Source organism: Prosopis cineraria, unplaced genomic scaffold (genome assembly GCF_029017545.1).
Source record: "Prosopis cineraria cultivar Desert tree isolate PC_DT_omini unplaced genomic scaffold, ASM2901754v1 PC599, whole genome shotgun sequence".
Classification (NCBI taxonomy): Eukaryota; Viridiplantae; Streptophyta; class Magnoliopsida; order Fabales; family Fabaceae; genus Prosopis; species Prosopis cineraria.
In genome coordinates this window covers 1-20,329 of record NW_026555924.1, presented here as the reverse complement: position 1 = coordinate 20,329, position 20,329 = coordinate 1, and the positions used below count along the sequence as shown (strand labels likewise).

The window sequence follows — 20,329 nt, the reverse complement described above, 5'->3', positions numbered from 1 at the left end:
TTTCTCAGCAAAATTAAGCACCATAGAGCTCAGTTAAAACAACTTTCTCCCAAAAGTATCAGATTGGATAACGAAACAGAGAGAAATATAAGGGAGGTACAGCAATATATCAGTGGCGCAATGATCCAGTGTATATAAGGGAAGTATCAGATTGAAAGTATGTAAGGGAAGTTCAGAAATATACCAGTGGCGCAATGATCCGCTCACGGTAACCTCTTCGCTTGTCGTCCGGGAATTGGCGAAAAACTTAGCAGAGCAGTTGAAGCTGAAGCAGGTAAGTACGATTTAATTTGAGGGAAAGAAATCTGTGCCTTTGAATCAGAGGTTAGGGGTAATGGAGAGCAGGGGTAGGGCGGTGGTGTGGCGTGCTCAACGGTGAATCAGATGCGAGAGGCGATGCCGATAATAGACGGACCGACGTGATTGAAGCAGAGCAGCGGTGGGTAGGATTGCAGGAGAATGGCTGGAGCGAGAATGAAGAGGGAAGAGCAATGAATCAGAGATTAAGGCTCGAGCGAGAATGAAGAGGGAAGAGCAAGGGCTGTCGACGTGATTGACGGTGGTCGGAGGTGGCGTACAGGAGGAGGCAGGGGCTAGGGTTCGGCGCACTGGAGAGTGGAGAAACTGAGAATGAGTTTTGTGGTCGAGACCGGAGTAGCTGCGCGTACTGAAGCCTGAAGTAATTAATAATTTATAAATTATTTTTAATTATATTAAAATAATTATATAGGACCAGACCGGACCACTTAGTCCAGATGCTTGGTCTCTAGTCTGGTCTTACCCGAAAAATAAGTCCTGTTTTTTTGGTCTTTTTAGACCTGCAGGACTAACATTTTATAGGACTGGACTGGACCGGGTTTTCACGGGTCGGATCGGGTTGGATCAGACTACAAGATTTTTGCACAGCCCTATATAGATCCCTACCTATCTTGTTTCTAAGTGGATGATTAGGACACCGCACGCTACATGAACCCCAACTCCAAGTCAATCTCTTGGACCCCAAAGCTGGAATGGAACCCTCTCAGTGTTTAATCATTAAAATTATCACCGGTGTTAAGAAAAGGATAATTAAAAAACTTAAAGTGATCATTAACCCAAAAAAAAATCTTGCCATTTTATAAATGGAAGAATGACAGAGATGTCTCAAAAAAATTAATCAATTTAAATTAAGTCTCAAATGTTAAATTTTAAAAATTTACAATTTAATTTTTAATTTTGTAAGTTCTTTATAATGAATTTGTAATTATTATTTTAAATTTTAACAATTATATTAAAATTTAAAAAATAAATTATAAATTTATTTATAATTTTAAAATTGGAAGATTGAATTATAATTTTTTAAAATTTAACATTTAAAACTTAAATTAATTAGTATTTTTGAACTCTTTTGTCATTCTCCCATGTTTAAATTTTCCACGTACGCGCGCCCCCCAATTGCAACTTTTGCAAGTCCCGCATGTCACAAATCTAATATCTGACCGTACAATTATTCACACCAATCAACGGTCTGAGATCAACGATCCGAGAGACGTTTCCTGATTGGCCCAAAATCTTCATCCTTCCTCGTTATAAAAAACCAAACGGAGCCATCGGACTCCGCCGTACCAAGAATCGTCATCGACGCCTGACCTCAAGTTCTTTAGGAGCAAAACCCTACCTTCTCTGAGAACAATGGCCGGAAGAGGAAAATCCCTCAGTGCTCGCACCGTCAAGAAAGGTGCCTCTCGGAGCAGCAAAGCAGGTCTGCAATTTCCCGTGGGTCGGATCGCCCGCTTCTTGAAGTCCGGGAAATACTCCGACCGTCTCGGCGCTGGCGCCCCAGTCTATCTCGCCGCCATCCTTGAATACCTCTCCGCCGAGGTATGTTACATTCCTCAGAATCACCATTTCAGAAATGGAATCCGATCGTGCAATTCTCAGGCTTCATAGATCTCGCTTTCGTTAATTTGAAAATACAGTGAATATTGATCGTGATTATTCGTGAATGAAATGCAGGTCTTGGAATTGGCTGGGAATGCTGCGAGAGATAACAAGAAGACTCGGATTGTGCCTCGGCACATTCAACTGGCGGTGAGGAACGATGATGAGCTGAGTAGGTTGCTGGCGAACGTGACTATCTCAAACGGCGGCGTTTTGCCGAACATTCACAACTTGCTCTTGTCCAAGAAAATTGGCATGGGATCGAAAGTTGAACAAGAAAGTTGAGCTCTGTTGATTGTTTGATGCAGAAACGTTCGTAAATTCAGACTGGTTTTGCTTGTAATTGAGAATATCTACAGATAGTGTAGAGCATTTGTATCAGATAATGGAAGAAAGCTTTCTTAGTTTTGAATTACTGTTACAAAAAATCAACGGTCCACTATTAATTCACCAATTTCACTAATATATATATATATATATATATAAATTAATGTAGCAATTAAAAGAAATTAAAGAATTTGAAAAACTCATGGACATGGTCATATGGTAATATAGATAATAAAAAATATATTTTTTAGTTCTTGAATTTTTTAATTATTGATTTAGTTTTAGAATTTAAATTAGAACAATTCAATCTTTATTATTTCTTTCATTTGGAATAATTTAGTTAACTTAATGAATTACCTGGTTGAGTTACATATTAAGTTAAATTTTTAAAATTAAATCAATAATTAAGAGATAATTTAAAAATTAAAAATTATATTGTCCCAAACTAATAAGAGCATGATAAGACATACTCTTTTTATTTAAAAATATAAAATATTTTTTGAGAAGTTAAATGTTTAAAAATGTAAGATATTTTTAATATTTTAAGGTATAATTATTATTTTTTAAAAAATATCTCTATTGATAATGATTTTATATTTATTATAAGGTATTTAATAAGGATAAATATGAAAAGATAAAGTTAATTTGAAAGTAGGTAAAAACTTTATTGGAGGGTGAGATTTTATTAAAAATATTTTATATTTTTTAATAAAGGAAGTATGGAAATTCTGTTTTCACTTTAGTATTTAGATTAACCATCAAAATATTTCAATATCAATACACATACATTAAAAATTATAATAAATAGTATTATTTATAAGTTAATGACTGTATAATTTATTATCATGGAACAATTGAATACATGAATATTTGAATCCAGAAAGGAATACTCCATTCTTATTACATGGGCTAAACCTTGATGATGGTTCAGATATGTCTATAGTTAGCATATAATCAGTTTATAACAGTAAAAATGGTAAACTATATCTATCAAATTATCTTTTTATTCGTCTAAAAATTCTTGCCTCCTCAGGCGGTAGAACGGAGAATTAAGAAAAAAATTAGACAATATTTCCGACGATGATAATGTGAATTAATTTTACAATGGACAAATCATGAATTTTGAAGCAGAACACATACTCTACAAGGCCTTCGTAAAAAATAATTTAAGTTACACACAGATTCACTCCTATCTTAATTATAAGGTAAAGTTTCAAAACTATATTTAATCCTCAATATAGGATAGCAATTAACTTTTTTTTTTTGGGTGTGTGGCAATATTGTCGCACATTAATTGCACAAAGTTGTAATTCTTAGATAAATTTTATTGTAATTACTAATTGTAGCAAATGACAAAAGTAAAAAGTCAAACATTTTAATTTTTTGAAAAAATTACATCTAAGTTTTACAGAATTTATTACCAAAAACTCTAATAAAATTTATAAAATACTTTTTAAATTTTAAATCCTACACAATTATAACTTAGATAACGGGCCCTTACAATTGATTAATGGACACTTATAATTTTCTATTATAAGTTGTCATTTTTTTGTTTTGCAAGTTGCATGTGCTTGTTGCCCAATTGTAAATGTTCTTATTCAAGTTGTTAATGTGCAAGATTTGAGATTTAAAAGTATTTTGTAAATTTTATAAAACTCTCTAATAATAAATTATTTTTTGTAAGACTTAAGTGTAATTTCCTAAATTTTTTACATGTTTAAAAATATTAACGATCATTCTTTAAAAATCATGATCAAGTTAATTAACTTTACCTTATAAGTAGGATAAGAGAGAGTATATATTTATGGGTTTGGTCGTGGTGTTGATCTCTGGTCTTCTCTAGCAGCAGCAGCAGCAGAGACATAGTAGGAAACAGTGAAGAGGCCATGGATGAAACATAAGATGCCTCCAATGGACAGAAAACGATGAGTTGAAATGCCACATTGTGCTCTTGACCTTGTCTTTGTATTTGCTAATGTCCCCATTACCAACATTGAGAATGCCACTCCCAATGTTACCCTGCATCAAATTATTCCACTTCTCTAGTTTTATTGCTAGGCATTTATTCACATTGGCATCTTCTAGAAGATGGTTTTGGAGATAAGTAGAAAAGAAAAGGGGAGAATGACATTTAAAAACCTTTTAAAAATATTGTTTACAATCAATATTATCAGAATCAAACTGGACTGATGAATCTGATTAACACAAAAAGCAATCCATCCTGAGAATTGCTAAAAAATTGGTTGAATTGTTTTCAAACCAACTAGAACTGACATAATGGTGGGCTAATTGGTTGAACCAATCTTTTTTTTATTTTTTTAATTTTTTTAAAAAATTAATTCATATTTATAAATTATAATTTACGGATATTTGTACCTAATAAGTAATGAGCATTGATAAATGAAAACAATGAACAAAATTGTAAGAAATATGTATATAATGAGTATATATGTATATATTTTAAAGTTATAAATTATAAATTATGAAATAAGTACATATATTTTGGATAAAAATGATGGAATAGTGATGGGTATTTCCTTTTTTATTTTATATTATTTTTTTTAAATTAAAAATTCACTTTGATTATTATATTTTTAAGTATATATTATTTAAAACATACTAATTTATTCAAGAGCGGTGGAACCATGATTCGACCATTGAATCGTAAACTAATACCTCATTCGATTCAATGATTGATCCAGTTTTCTTAACATTGTTTATAGTTACAGATTCTAAAATTATAAAATTTAAAAAAATGACCATAGCTTTTACCCGAAATTAAAATTTGAAAGAATGACAAATACAGATCTCATGAGAATATCAATGTGAAATTAGTTTTTTTTTTTTTTTTTTGACAATTGAGGTTCCTAAATTCAGAACTCATTCTCCCATACTCCAATATTGAAATCTTTAAAAAAATCTTAATTTATCATTAATCTTTTTATAGGGTCCTTACTTGTCATTTTCCCTCAAAACTTTCTCTAGTTAATTTTTTTTAGTACTCCTTTTTCATATTTTCATTGTTTATCTTTCACATCTTCAGTGCTCAATTTTTCAAGTTTTCAACGATTATCTTATATGTATTAAATACTCATTTTTCATGTTTTCAATATTAAAAAACATTTTCAAAATTTTTCAGTATCAAAACCATGAAAGATGAGTATTGAAAATATTTAAGATGACTATTGAAAAAAGATAAAAAAAACTATGTAATGAAAATGTTATAAAGATGACTATTGAAAATGTAAAAGATGAGTAATAATTAATGAAAATGTAAAGCTGAATAATAAAAAAAAATTCAATCAGAAAAATTTTAACCCCAACTAAGGACTATAGTCTTTTTCTAAAATTTCATAATGTTAGGGTCTCTAATTTATGACCTGATAGATCTAAGAGTAGCAAATTAAATGAGAATCGGAATTTATGAAAAATAGAGAGAATTTGTTTTGACTATATAAATGATTACTTGTATTGAAATCTTTTGAGTCAAACATAGTCATGCTTAAAGTGAGAATTGTTTTTTTTTTTGTATATGATAATTCTAATTCTCAAAAAATAATTTTAAAATTTAAATTTATTTACACATCATTATTTATCCATTCTTTAAATTAAAAAAATATTTGACTATAATTTTCTTTATGTTTTTTAAAAAGAGAAGGTGTGGGGATTAAAGTACCATGAGAAAATGAGGAAAGCCATTCCAAGCTGCTTGTTGGCAGAGGCTCTTAAGTATTGTTGCTTGTTCCAAACACAAACGCAGCCTCCCAACAAGTTAGCAATCAAATGAGCAACAGCCAATAGAATCGTTGCAGCCAATCCTAACTCGAAAGCTTTGAAACTCGGATCTCTACACTCTACTATCCACATCTTCACATGCTTCATCTATTTAATTTCATCGTATCAAAATATATTACAATCTTAGTTATCAAACATAGTAACATGAATCACACGATACCATTGGATTCTGTGAAGAACTAACTATCCATGTATTGTTTCAAATCATTACATCATTCATAATTAACCATAGTAAATAATTTTGAAGAAAATTAAAAACAAAAGATCGATATAGGAATTTTTGGGGAGTCATTAGAGTACCTTGCTCTGAGCAATTTCAGCTTGAATTCCAAGAATGCCAGCAACAACATCAATGATCATCACAAATATGCAGATGAGGAAGCCATAGTTTTTGCCTTTGACCGCCATTAATGTTTGTTCCTCTCTCAGAAAATGAAGTACAGAGACAAGGGACAAAGAAGAAGAAGAAGAAGAAGGAGAAGGAATAAAGATGAAGACAGATTTGGGGGATAATATATGATATGATAAATGCATACAAGAGACCCAATTGGCTAGCTGTACAATTTTGCACAATAAAGTTGCTTTTGTTTTGTTCACATTTTCACTTTATTCTGCTTCTTCATCTTTCTAATATTCCTTTCCATGCTGCACAAGGAAACCACAGTATTGCCATCGAAACAAGCAAACTTCATATATACATACACATACTTTAATATAAATTATTATGCACATTTTAAATATTTATAAATTTAAAATACTCTCATAATATGAAGAATATTACTCCATTCGTCTTAAATTATAAAATAATTTTAAACAAAATCTCATATATTAATAAAGCTCATTAAATATATTTTTTAATTTTATTTTTTCAAGATAAAAATATAAATTTTTAAAAATATCCTTCATTTAATATTCCATTAATAAAATAATATTGAAGAGAGAGAATATATAGAAAGGATAATATTTAAAAAATATTGTTAATAAATTTTTATTAAAGTATCTTATATTTTAAGATGCTAAATTTTTTTTAAAAGTATTTTATAATTTGAGATAGAGGGCACTGATAGAGCTACATGATAGTGAGTGGAGCAAATGCACCCCCTTACTTGGAAAATATTACAAGTATGTGATGTGAATTTTGCAATTATGTACCCTCTACTCTTGATATTTTGCACCCTCTAAATTAAATAAAAAATATTTAGATTCAAAAACTTATTAGATATAAAATAGTTTAATTATTTACATACGATATAAAGAGCATATTTACATTAAAGATCATATTGACTTGTTTAATATAATTTTAAGGAAAAATGATAAACAATCTATTTATATTACTATAATTTTAGTCTTATAGTATTATTATTATTTTAAAAAATATATTAATTTTTTATTAAATTATCCTGCACACTTTGGCTTTGGATTCTGACTCTATCATTGACGGAGGGAGTATATTATAAGTTTATAACTAACTAATTAACTTGTAGGTTCAAATTTCATTGCTAATGTGAATATCATTTTTTTTACACACATGTATCATTTTATTAGAAGCAATTATATTTGAGACACAATTAAATATTAAAATGCAGTATCTCTTTCAACATAGATTCAAATATTAAATCACCATATTGTAAAGAATTAGCCCTTCCATTAGATTTAATTTTCGTTGGTTTTGAATTTCTTATTGGTGGATAATTTTAAATATCTCTATAGCCATTTTTAAGTCTGTAAACATCCAATGACTTTGGAGATCATTGAGATTGAGAGGCGACTAACCTAAGCCTTGTTCAACAAAAAATATTGCAGTACCAATAATTAAATAAAAAAAGTATCAACAATGAAGCCGGGAAAAATACTAACCATGTCTCATGTCTTTCATTTTTTAGAGAAAATTTAATTTTTAAAGTTATCTACAGTAGTATTGTCACATCTCATAGCTAATTTCTTAAATAAAAATTTTTTTTTTAATACATATAAAAAAATTTCTTTTTAATTTTATTGGTATGAGAAAAAGATATCATTGTAATTGCAGATCTTCTATCCAAAGTTTGAAAAAAAAAAAAAAAATTGCAAATATCTTTGCCTTTCCAGCACGCCTGACTTGAAGGGACAACTTGCTTGTAAATTCGACTATAAAAATACAAGAACTCATCATTTTATCCACAATTTACTCAAATTAATGCAAATAGAAATAAAAAAAATGTAGTAACTATGGCAATGAATTTGTATTAATTATAAAAGTAGATGGGATTGAGAGCCGAAGTTACAATGAGCTAAGCTAATGCAATATAATAAAATGAAAACTATTCTATTTGCTTAAAAATGTAAAATATTTTTAACTGAATCTCACTCCCAATAAAGTAGTTATCTACTTTCAAACTATTTAACTAAATCTCACTCCTCAATAAAGTAGTTATTTACTTTCAAATTAATCCTATTTTTTTATATTTATTCTTATTAAATACCTTATAATAAATATAAAGTCATTCATCAATCGGAATACTTTTGAAAAAAAGATAATAATTACAACTCAAAAGACTAAAAATACCTTACATTTTTTAACATCTAACTTTAAAAAAATATCTTATATTTTTAAATGGAGGGAGTATTTATTATAGAGCTAATTTTAATAGAGTAAAATACATCAACCTTCCTTCTATTTTATCTTAATTATAGATACCTCTCTTTTATTATTAAAATCTACATAAACCTCTCTTGAAATAAAATTTACAGAACACATACCTATCCTTTATTTAAAAAATTCCATTACCATACATTTAACTGTTAATAACCATTAAATCATACATTTTGGACTAAAATACCTTTATTTAGCATAAATATTATTTAAGAGTCATTCAAATTTTCAAACAATAATTATAATTAAGGTATTAAAAACCGGAATTGGTCATTGAATTAGTCAAGCCAACGAGTTATAGGTTAGTGGTTCAGCTTGAGTTGAACCTGGGGTCAACTTGGAGGGCAAACCGATCATGATTAAAATAATATAATTTAAATAAAAAGACATCAATCATGAAAATATTCAACCAAATCTAAGATTAATCTCTAATACAAGATACAAATACAATAATAATTATAAAATTATAACCACCCGAAAGTATAACAATAATAAAATATAACTTTTTAAATATTCATTCTTACAATTACAATTTACAACCCTTCAATCATTAAAAAGTTCAAAACTAATTATCACTGACACTAAAATCATTAACAATGATAGTCATAATTCATAAATGCTAAGTAACAATCAGACAAAGGAACAGCAGCAAATAATAGAAGATTAAAACAATTAATGCACAATTAACTTAAAATAATACTGAATCTTTAAGTTTGAACATATAATTAAGACCCTCTATTCGAAGTTTCAAACTACAGACAATGAAATATAGTTTAATTGCCTTGCCCTCTATTGCCTCTCTTTTTAATTTTCAAGTTAAATTTTTTTACTTTTTATTTATTTTTTACAATTTAAAAAATAAAAACAAAAAAATTAAAAAAGTGACCCGACTGACCTAGCAACTTGGCTACTAGGCTAGTCGGGTTATCCTGATTTAACCTCGGGTCAGGGATGGCTGGTTTAGGTGAAAACCCAGACTGAAAAAGAGACCAGGTCATAGTTCATTGCTTGAATCGGCTGGTCTGGTCCAGGTTTCCATACAGTGATTATAATATATATGATAAAAAATATTAAATATAATTAAATTTATTATTATAATATATAAGTCCAAGAGTCATTTATATAAACTTATTTAATTAAAATTTTTTAAATTTAAAAAATATAAGTGGACAAAAATAATATTTCAAACATAAAGGAATAAAAAATATAATGAATTAGAAAATTTATTGAAAAAAATAATGAGAGATAAATTAATTAATATAATTTATATTTATTTTATTAATTCTGATATAATTTATGTATTGATTTTAATATTTTTGTAAAATGTTATGTAAATATAATCATAATATTCTTAAAAATAGGAGAGAGAAGACATTATGAGGATAGATTAATAATTTTAAAATTTTTCAAAAATTTTAATTAACATAATAAAGCATTTTAGAATATTTTACAGAGTATTCCTAATTGTGTTAAAAAATAAACTGAAATGTATATTTTAAAAATAAAAGAGAGGTATCTATAAATTTAATAACCTTGAAGAGAGATCATTATATTTTGCCCATGTTAATATAGTGATTATTAGCTATTAGGTTTAGCCTAATTTTTAAAAATATTTTTTTTAAAAAATTTGTTTTATTTTCTTCCCCATCAAATTTGATTAAGCACGGCTGATTTTTTTATTTTGAGAAAAATCTAAATTATATCTTGTTAATTGGTTTAAATTTTTTGTTAAATAATTAATTTTATATATTAATGAAATTATTTTAATTAAAAAGTGTAAACCTTGATGTCAAATATTGCAATTAATCGAATTTAATTGACAATCATTACTACAAAAGTAATAATATAGGATATTTTATATAAGACCGTTGCATGCACGACCTTCCTATATAAGAAGGCGGAGCAATGGATGCGAGGAACGTTGGAGCGTACATAGGATGGTTGTACAAGAGACCGTCCTGTATGTTATTGTTAAGTAATATAAGACGGTTCCCTTTGCAATTGTTGTATACGTATTTTTGAAGTTTTAAAAAATTATTTTTTTTATATATATGAACACACAGAGGACAGTTATACAAGATAGCCGTTCTTTATGTGTCTCACAGGAATTGTATTCGACTATTCGGTGCTTCTAGCCTTCAATTTCAGTCTTATTTAATCCCTATGATCATTAAAATTAATTTTTAAATATTTTTAGTATTATATTTATTAAAATAAAAATATAAATTTTTTTAATATATTTATTTATTATCAATCTGATCAGTATATATTTAATCTAACAGTTTAATTTAATATTAAAAAATTATAATTTTATAATTTGATTATACAGATAAATTTTATACTGTTCAGGTATAATTTAGATGATTTAATTTATTAAAAAATTATAAATTTTAAAATTAATTATTTAAATGTACTTTAAATAGTTAAGATTTAATATTAAATTTTTTATATTTTATATTTTAATAAATATTATATTAAAAATATTTAAAAATTAATTTAAATGAACAACATATGGTTAAAATAAAGGGTTAAGATTGTTCTTAATCCTGACATGTGGACGCCTTATAGGATGGTTTTTCATTTGAAACGTCTCTTTCAATTCGCGAACAGTACTGCCGGCAGCTGCTTCTTCTTCTTCTTCATGTTCATATTTAATCTGGATGGTTTATATTTAATATTTTATTTTTTTTATTTTTATTAAAATTAAAAATAAGAAATTTTTTTAATAAATTTGGTTACTAATCTGGATTATTTGGATTTACTATTAATGATCTAAATTTAATATTAATTTTTATAAATTAATTATCCAAACATATATACTTTAAACCGTGCATATTTAATGTGAATTTAATATTTAATTTTTATAAATTAATTATCCAAACATATATACGATAAACCGTGCATATTTAATGTGAATGGTATAGATTTAATACTAAAAATTTTACAAATTGATCATCTATTGCTGTTGTGCAGCGAAGCCTTGGAGAAGCAAGGCATTAGAGGAGCAAAGCTGAGTCCTTTTTATGAAGTATTACAAATTAGATGATGTATTTATTTTCACAAATCACAAACCTTGTGGAACAATGGTATATTTCTTTCTTTTGGACCGCAATATATAACATCTTTCAAAAATTTGGCTTGATTCAAAATATAGAAAATCAAGTAACTTTTATAATTTTTTTCAAATATATCCTACTTCATTTATTACTTTTTTTTTGAAAAAATAATACATTATAATTTTAATTGTCATTATTAAGGTACTTATATAAAATATTTAATGAAGATATAATTATAAAGATGTAATTTTTTTGGAAATATATAGGCTTTAACTAATATTTTTAAAAATCTTGAATTAATTAGCAATGTCTGTGATTCAGGAAAGTATAATAGACTTTGAACATCTTCATCTACTAATATTGGAATTTGATTCCTATATATAAAACTGTTGGTGCCGTTTTGAGATCACCTTCGTCGCGTCGCGCCTCTTTGGTGATTGTTAGGTGCACCAGAGAATTTATATCGCTGTCATTAATTAATTATTATTTTATTAATATAAATTTTATTATCTGTTTGTTTTTTTATTTTCTTCATACTCTTGTTTATTTCTAACTGTTATTTTTTATTTATTTAAATGAGGTTTTCAATACTCATTAAAAAATAATAATAGGTTTTTGCTTTAAAATATTGGTGATTAAAAACAATTTATAAAATATCATAGTTTTTTTGTATTGAATGATAAATTTGTATTTATATAATTGTTATTAATGATAGTTTTTAGATTTTTTTTCAGTTGTTTAATATGAAAAGCTATTTTAATTGATAAAAATTAATAAAATTATATTTTTTGGAAAAATTAATCTTTTAGTCCTTCAACTTTTAACTCACTTATAACTCAATCCTTCAACTATGACTCGCTGCGACTCAGTCCCTCAACTATAACTCGCTGCAATTCAGTTTTCAACTTTTAATTTACCTATAACTCGAACCTTATTTTTTAATTTTTTTAAATTTTTTTATCAAATTAGTGGGATAAAAAAATGCTTATATATTATTTTAAAATACCCTCTTCTTATTCATTAATGTGAGATAGAAGTTAACATGAAAAAAAAATTAACAAAAGTAAAGGGACTAATTTATAAGTGATTCAAAAGTTGAGGGACTGAGTCATAGGCGAGTTATAGTTGAGGGACTGAGTCACAGCGAGTCATAGTTGAGGGATTGAGTTACAAGTGACTTAAAAGTTGGAGGACTAAAAAGATTAATTTTTCCTATTTTTTTTCTTAAATTATATTATCTATAAATAATAAGAACAATATTGCTCAACTAAAAAAAATAATAGCATCGTCATGCGTGTGAAAAATTAAAATTACAATGTTACCCCTCCTTAAATTGTGTTAAAAAATAATAAAGTTATTTTCTCCCATATTATGTGTCATGTCATGTGTATTGCATTAATATTACATGGCAATAACTATATTAATAAAATAATAGTTAATTAATGGTAGGGTTTTGAAAAACAAAATAAAAAGATTAGGAGGATTAATTTTAAACATTAAATGATGAGGGAGGACATATGTAACTACTTCAAAATTTAGATGAGTTTTATGTATTTTAGCTTAGCTTATTAAAAAATTTTGTTTATTTAGTTTTAACTCATTATAACTTAATTGCTTAAGTTTAAACTTAGCCTCTATAGTTTTGACTCAATTTATAAATTCTAACTTAGTGCAACTCAATCCTTATAATTTTATAAAATTAAAACATTAGTTGCTAAATTTCAAGAAATACTTTTGGTCTTTACAATTTTATTTTTTAAATATAGGGAGATATTTTAAATGATCAAATCTATAAAGACTAGTAAAAATTGCATTGGGTCAAAGTACAAGGCTCGATACGGATTAAAAACTATAATCTCTTATCCTTTTATAAGTCACATTTTACAAGGTTTTTTTAATGCTTTATATAAGTTATTTTCCCATGGTTTTTGTAACCTTTAATATACAATTCAAAAAAATACCCTCTTAATAAATTCTAAAAAGAATTACAATATTTTAATTTCAAGAAAACTCTTCCTACACATTAAATCACTCTTTTTTAAATGTAAGGATAAAATTGAAAAGTGATTTACTTTTAAGATAATTTTATTATTACTAACTTTCTTTAGTTTTGGTGAATTAGTTAAAAATGACTTCTAAAAAGAATTGAGAGAATAAGGATTAAGTTACCCCAAATTAAAATTCAAAGACTAAGGTTGAACTTAATCAAAACTATAAGTAAATTCAAAGACTAAGGTCGAACTTAATCAAAACTATAAGTAAATGATTAATTTTATTTATTTAAATTATTATTTATGTTAAAAATAAAAAATAAAATATCAAATCATCAAAATTTCTCGTTGTGTATTTATTTTATTTTATTGAAAAAATCCCATAAAATCTGTATCGTATGCCTGACAATATCTACTTCTAATCCCAATGACGTATAAGTGAGGAATAAGTGAAAGAGGGGTAGATGGATGCAGCTGTCTTTGATTGAAATGAAAATAACTTCTTCAGCTTTGAGTGGTTGGTAGAAAGCAAACCATAACCTCACATGCAGATCACGTGCTTACCTTCTCCTTTATTTTGGAATGCACCTTAGAAGCCATGATTCATCAATCATAGACGTTACCTAATAAGAAATGTATTCTATTTAAGTGCCAAATTGTAACCTCCACTTTCCATCTAGCATTCATCTATTACACCTGATCAGAGTCACAGAGAGAGAGAGAGAGAGAGAGAGAGAGAGAGAGAGAGAGATTTTGTCTGGTGATCTGTTCATACCATTCTCTCGAGAGACAATGATGAAGAAGGCGTGTGTCATTGGTGGGTCCGGTTTTGTAGCCTCCATTCTCATCAAACACTTGCTTCTCAAGGGCTATTCCGTCAATACCACTGTTAGAGATCCAGGTCTCTCTCTCTCTCTCTCTCTCTCTATATATATATATATATATATCATGTAGGCACACACGCACAGCTCCTTTATGTCATTTCATGTGTGTAGATGGAATTTGATGTCAATCTGGCTACTGTCAAATTACCATCATGTGGTTTTTATATATCTCCACAGACACAGCTTGATGTGAATATACTGTTTATAGTTTTTAAATAATATGACTGTTTTTTTCCTACATATATATAATTTACTAATTTTAGGCCTTCCATATTTAGTATTATACATTGATATGATTATTCCTCTTTCTTATCTCATCACCACAAAGTGACCTAAAATATCTGTACAACTTATGGGATTTAATTAATGCTCTTGTTCTCATCCTCACGTGTTACCATCAGAAATTATTAAGCAGATGAGGAAAAAAAAAAAGACGCTAGAATAGCCTTCTGTTTTGGGATCACATGAGATATTTCTATAAATGTAACTGTTTTTATTATAAAAATTTTGGTACAGATCTATTTCTGTGCAGTGAAGAACTCTTGAATGGCCTTTGCTTAAACAAATCCAAGCCTTTCTTCAGAGACAGTAACCAAAGATAGCATAAATTAAGGGTAAAAAAAAAAAAACTTGTTTTTGAATCATAGTTCTGAATTGAGTGTTTTGTGCAGGTAATCCTAAAAAGATATCCCACCTAGTGGCACTTAAGAATCTGGGAGAGTTGAAAATATTTGGAGCAGATTTAACAGAAGAGGACAAGTTTGATGCACCTATAGCAGACTGTGATCTGGTCTTCCATGTTGCTACTCCTGTCAACTTTGCTTCTCAAGATCCTGAGGTATAATCATCTACATGCGTGTGCGTGCTCAAACATGTTATTTATGCTCCATCCAATAAAAAAAAAAAAAACAGAGTTACATTATTTTAATCTTATGTGACTCGGTTTATTTTTACTGGAGAGAGCATAAGTGATGTATTGGACTGGGTGAACCTAAGAATTTCTCCTAGTAGCTAATACATGATTTATGTTTCTGTGAATTCCTATGAAAGAATGACATGATCAAGCCAGCAATCCGAGGAGTTGAGAATGTGTTGAAAGCATGTGCAAGAGCAAAATCAGTAAAAAGAGTGATAATGACTTCTTCAGCAGCTGCTGTAACTATAAACACACTCAATGGGACTGGTTTGGTTATGGATGAAAGCAATTGGACTGATACTGAGTTCTTGACCACAGCAAAGCCACCTACTTGGGTAAGATCAGACCCATTTCACTATTGCCTTCACTGGGAATGAATTATCTGGAGTTGAGAATTTGTGAACTTCATGAATTTTTTTTTTAAAGAAGGGAGAGAAGAATCTATATTTTATAAAAAATTATAAAATATATAAAAATGCTAAAAAGGAAAACATAGAAATTTGTAAATAAATTTCAGAGAATTTAAGCCTGTCGTCACCAACCTTTTCTTCAATACCAGTGGATCCTCTGAAGTTGAAGTTGATGAAGTTGAGAATAAGGTACTAGTATTCATATGTACTACTAGTATTTTGTGTTCAACTTTACGAGTTTTCTAGATTCTTCACTTGAGAGGATTTGAATTCAGTATTTTGAGCTTGAAGAAGTTTTTGGTTTTCTTGATACTTTATCCGAAGTTTCTTCCTCGATCAAGTAGTTGAAAATTGGATTTATTTTGAAATTAAATGTTCAGGGATATCCTGTGTCCAAAACAGTAGCTGAGAAAGCTGCATGGAAATTTGCTGAAGAAAATAACATTGATCTCATCACTGTGATACCAAGTCTCATGGCTGGTCCTTCTCTCACTCCAGACATCCCAAGCAGTGCCAATCTAGCCATGTCCCTAATTACAGGTCCAAAACTTCATATCATCAACCTGAAAATTAAAGAGCTGTTTACATTAGATGAATTCTAGCTCGGATACACTAGGAAAAAATTATTTTTTAACATGCATATTAAAATAAAACATTGGCAAGACTATTTCAAGCCATACATTTGTTTCAGCTTGAGAGAGATAGACAGACAGGTGGATTTGACATGCATATTAAAACAGGCCATGTCTTATTGCATATTTTCTTGAAATTTTTTTAGACTTAAAGTTGACTGTTATAAAAGAACAAAATTGCACTGGGTTTGAAAGATTATATTTTTCACGGTTCATAATTTTTTTTTTTAAAATATCCATAGCTTCCTCGTGAATACTTTTGGGACAAAAATGCATTTTTACCCTTTCACATATGTGTTGGTATACTAAGGATAGGTACAAATCAAGTCAACAAGTTAGTCTACGTGCTCCTACTTTTTTTTTTTAAACATGCACAAACATTTTAGGTTCTATTCAAAACTAAATCTGACACAACCCTATGATATGTTGATGACTAAATTGGTCTATTAGTCTCTGATGGATTATGGGCACTGATTGATGTTTAAAACTTGCAGGAAATGAGTTTCTGATAAATGGATTGAAAGGGATGCAAAAGCTGTCAGGTTCAATAAACATCACTCATGTAGAAGATGTTTGCAGAGCACATATATTTTTAGCTGAGAAAGAATCAGCTTCTGGGAGATACAATTGCTGTGTTCATAACACAAGTGTTCCTGAGCTTGCCAACTTCCTTCACAAAAGATACCCTCAGTACAATATTCCAGCTGAGTAAGCTTCTGCTCCCAACATTCAAGTTATTTGTTTCTTTTGTTTTTTTTTTTAATCCTCCCTTTTTTTGGAAGTTGTTTATATAGCCATTTGACTAAGTTAGGTTTGAATACTGTGGAGCTCAATTGGAGGTAAATCTCCTCAAACCATTTTCTGCATTTGCATAGATTCGAGCCTAAGACTTTGTATTTAAGCGATTATAGCCCTTTTTAAGACCAACGCATGTAGATTTTTCTCATGAATCTTGGTATAGGATAAAGATTTAAAATGCCCATCATTTATTTAATTTAGAAATAAATGGATGAGCAGCTCAAGTAATGGGATTTTAAAATTTATTTTTTTTCATTAATAGTTAAATGTTAATTCTTGTCATTGAAAAGTTGCAATTTTCAAGTGTTTTTTGAGATAGAGAAGAAGAATGATTTTTTTTTTTTAATTTTAAATATCAACCATACACTAAAGTTGAAATCATAATTTTACTCAGTTCTTAGGATCTGAGCAGAAGTCAGACCACATCAATAAATTAGTTGTTACCTGCCAATTCAAATTAAAAATAGGACCATTCATTCATTTACAAGATTGCACATGGTACACACGTTTTCTTGGACCACTTGTATCATATTCAGATGACTATTTCCTTTTAATTTTTTTTTATTTTAAAGTATAATACAGAATAATTGTTTTTAACTACCGATTTTTTTCAAAAAAATTCGATTTAAATAAAAAAAATTAAATTTTAGGCCCCATATTAAATTTAAATTATTTGAAAGGAATATGCACTACAAGTCTTTTCCCCGAATGTAGAAGATCTATGCTCTCTGAATGAGTCACCCAACTTGATCCTGAGAAATTATTTGGTTTTACTTTTAAATGCGTTCAAAGAAAATCTCATAATATTCTTGTGTTTTAAGTCCATCATGACACCGTTCAACTGCTCTTTCTCTCTGTTTTTTCTTAAAACATTCTTCAACATTTGTATTTATGAACTTTCTTTTTCTTTTGCACATGTAGATTTGCTGATTGCCCCTCCAAGCCCAAGTTAGTGTTCTCTTCGGAGAAGCTCATCAAAGAAGGGTTTGAATTCAAGTTTGGGATTGAAGAAATCTATGACCAGACTGTGGAATATTTCAAGACTAAGGGGGTTCTGAAGAATTGAATGCTGACATACTTGAAGTTAATCTTGCAGAATCTCAGCTTATCATGTAATAACAATCTGGTTTGTGAAGTTCAATATGATATATGCATTGAGCTATTAATTTCAGGTTGAAGTAATTAAGTTCATCTCCTATTGTAACTTTTGATATAATCTAAGTTAAAAAGCAGAGCTCTAGATAGGAATATGCCATTTAAAAAGCATTTTCATTTCTAAGCTTTAATTTCTTATCCAAAATGCAATTGAATCAAAATGATCAAACTTCACAAAAATAAAAAATTCCTACAAAATCACACACACACACACACACACAAATAACCCCCTTCACTCCACTCCACTTGATTCGTTCTCCAACAAATGTAAAAAATGAAGCAAAACAGATTTTGGTTCAGGGACAGCTAAACAAAACCAGTATAATTATGTTGTAACTATTCTATTACTGTCAAGAATCAAAGCTTACCCAAAGCTTTTCCTCCAAACAACTTAAATAAAAAGAAAAAACTATACATGAGCAAAAATTATCAAATCTGGTAATCCCAATCCAAACTTTACCCGTGGTTTAGATGGGGAGACAAGAAGAAAAGAATACTATGAGAGAAAATGGCCTTGGCAGTTTTCTCTCCCTTCTATTTTCCTCCCAACTTTCCTTCCATCCAAACCAAGAAAGTAGCTCTCCTGCATTTGTGCAGTCAAAACCATTTAAAGAGAGACTGACACAACAAAATATGAGTGTGAATGATTCCTGAACAGCTGAACCCGAGGTTATATGCCCGTTATCTCTTTACTTCCTATGATACATTCACTAAAGTAAATGTAGAGAATCTAAGTCCTTATAATAATCCAAGATAACACTAGATATCTACATATAATAAGAAAAAAAGGGTATACAAAACAAATATTTACAGATATCCAAAATCACACCACACATAACATCATCGGCTATGCAATCTGTGCAACAAGATTGAGCGCTCTGTGGATGAAAATTCCTGGATTTTTAGACGTTCCACTTCAATGGAAACTTCATTTACTGCAGCAGGAGACTGTGTATTATCATCTCTACAATAATGCTGCTTCTTATAGAGCTGAGATAATGATCCAGCAATGTCCCTCATGGAAGGTCGGTCTCTGGATGCTTCACTGACACATTTCAAAGCAAGACAAGCCATATCATTAAGCCTAGGCACATCATATTTTCCATTAAGCTGTGAATCCACAATTTCTTCCCATCCAACCTTACTCTCGGCTTCCATGGCTGCCTAATTAATCATCAAGAAGAGATCTTATGGCAATACTGCTACAATATTTACCAGTTATAGATGTGTACAAGATAAAAATCTTGCGACTTTCAATGCAGTTCAAACTTCAAAGGCACAGAGCTTAAGCTATTGTCAGTACCTTCTACATCAAATGCTTATCTAATTAGAACAATTAACATCTACATATCAATATATAAGATAAAATCTATAGTAAGTCGGGCTATTTATAATTTATGGATGGTACAACTCATTTGTCAAACTTTGTACACGAAAAAAAATGTGTTTTTTTGTAGCATAGTATTGCCTGGTTGACTATTTTAAGATTTTTCATGTGCGTTAATGACAGCAAACAACTAAAAACTGTATCTATGTTTTTACCCCCAAAATATTATACATGCATAAGCACATTGACATGAACTCACAACCAACGTAGTGCTAGCACTCACTAGTTTCACATATTCCATCATGCCCTGCTGTGGATTCCTGCCAGTAATCAATTCAAAGAGTAGCACACCAAAACTATAAACATCACTTTTCTTGGTAAAAGTTTTTGTTGACACGTATTCAGGATCAAGATAGCCAAAAGTTCCTTTGACATTAGATGAACGGGTTTTAATCATCTCTGGTCTCGAAAGCCCAAAGTCAGTTA

At 29.0% G+C, this 20,329-nt stretch overlaps 4 protein-coding genes across 4 annotated transcripts; 2 read left to right on the top strand and 2 right to left on the bottom strand.

The window, feature by feature from the left end:
• Window positions 1-1,610: 1,610 nt before the first annotated feature.
• Window positions 1,611-2,332, top strand: LOC129297723 (probable histone H2A.3). Its single transcript, XM_054936076.1, has 2 exons — window positions 1,611-1,860; window positions 1,996-2,332. Exons 1-2 carry the CDS (start codon window positions 1,672-1,674, stop codon window positions 2,203-2,205), a joined length of 399 nt encoding a protein of 132 aa, XP_054792051.1. The 5' UTR covers window positions 1,611-1,671; the 3' UTR covers window positions 2,206-2,332.
• Window positions 2,333-3,106: 774 nt separating this feature from the next.
• LOC129297724 (protein DESIGUAL 2-like) lies at window positions 3,107-6,520 on the bottom strand. Its single transcript, XM_054936077.1, has 3 exons — window positions 6,343-6,520; window positions 5,924-6,129; window positions 3,107-4,266 (listed from the first exon to the last, which is right to left on the bottom strand). The coding sequence occupies exons 1-3, from the start codon at window positions 6,448-6,450 to the stop codon at window positions 4,050-4,052; spliced, it is 531 nt and encodes a 176-aa protein (XP_054792052.1). The 5' UTR covers window positions 6,451-6,520; the 3' UTR covers window positions 3,107-4,049.
• A 7,883-nt stretch (window positions 6,521-14,403) lies between these two features.
• On the top strand, window positions 14,404-18,624 carry LOC129297719 (anthocyanidin reductase ((2S)-flavan-3-ol-forming)-like). The gene is made up of 6 exons (XM_054936071.1): window positions 14,404-14,622; window positions 15,277-15,443; window positions 15,656-15,856; window positions 16,312-16,471; window positions 17,058-17,271; window positions 18,283-18,624. The coding sequence occupies exons 1-6, from the start codon at window positions 14,514-14,516 to the stop codon at window positions 18,425-18,427; spliced, it is 996 nt and encodes a 331-aa protein (XP_054792046.1). The 5' UTR covers window positions 14,404-14,513; the 3' UTR covers window positions 18,428-18,624.
• Window positions 18,625-18,944: 320 nt separating this feature from the next.
• LOC129297718 (calcium/calmodulin-regulated receptor-like kinase 1) lies at window positions 18,945-20,320 on the bottom strand. The gene is made up of 2 exons (XM_054936070.1): window positions 20,127-20,320; window positions 18,945-19,680 (listed from the first exon to the last, which is right to left on the bottom strand). The coding sequence occupies exons 1-2, from the start codon at window positions 20,298-20,300 to the stop codon at window positions 19,357-19,359; spliced, it is 498 nt and encodes a 165-aa protein (XP_054792045.1). The 5' UTR covers window positions 20,301-20,320; the 3' UTR covers window positions 18,945-19,356.
• Window positions 20,321-20,329: the final 9 nt, after the last annotated feature.

Excerpts from the sequence above, each read along its gene's own strand:
- LOC129297723 (XM_054936076.1), top strand. The coding sequence starts at position 1,672 with ATGGCCGGAAGAGGAAAATCCCTCAGTGCTCGCACCGTCAAGAAAGGT. Across the intron at positions 1,861-1,995 it reads TTGAATACCTCTCCGCCGAG|GTCTTGGAATTGGCTGGGAA; the intron begins GTATGTTACATT and ends AATGAAATGCAG.
- LOC129297724 (XM_054936077.1), bottom strand. The coding sequence starts at position 6,450 with ATGGCGGTCAAAGGCAAAAACTATGGCTTCCTCATCTGCATATTTGTG. Across the intron at positions 6,130-6,342 it reads CTGAAATTGCTCAGAGCAAG|ATGAAGCATGTGAAGATGTG; the intron begins GTACTCTAATGA and ends GAAATTAAATAG. Across the intron at positions 4,267-5,923 it reads GCTTTCCTCATTTTCTCATG|GGTAACATTGGGAGTGGCAT; the intron begins GTACTTTAATCC and ends AATTTGATGCAG.
- LOC129297719 (XM_054936071.1), top strand. The coding sequence starts at position 14,514 with ATGATGAAGAAGGCGTGTGTCATTGGTGGGTCCGGTTTTGTAGCCTCC. Across the intron at positions 14,623-15,276 it reads TACCACTGTTAGAGATCCAG|GTAATCCTAAAAAGATATCC; the intron begins GTCTCTCTCTCT and ends TGTTTTGTGCAG. Across the intron at positions 15,857-16,311 it reads CAGCAAAGCCACCTACTTGG|GGATATCCTGTGTCCAAAAC; the intron begins GTAAGATCAGAC and ends TTAAATGTTCAG.
- LOC129297718 (XM_054936070.1), bottom strand. The coding sequence starts at position 20,300 with ATGATTAAAACCCGTTCATCTAATGTCAAAGGAACTTTTGGCTATCTT. Across the intron at positions 19,681-20,126 it reads TGATGGAATATGTGAAACTA|GCAGCCATGGAAGCCGAGAG; the intron begins GTGAGTGCTAGC and ends ATGATTAATTAG.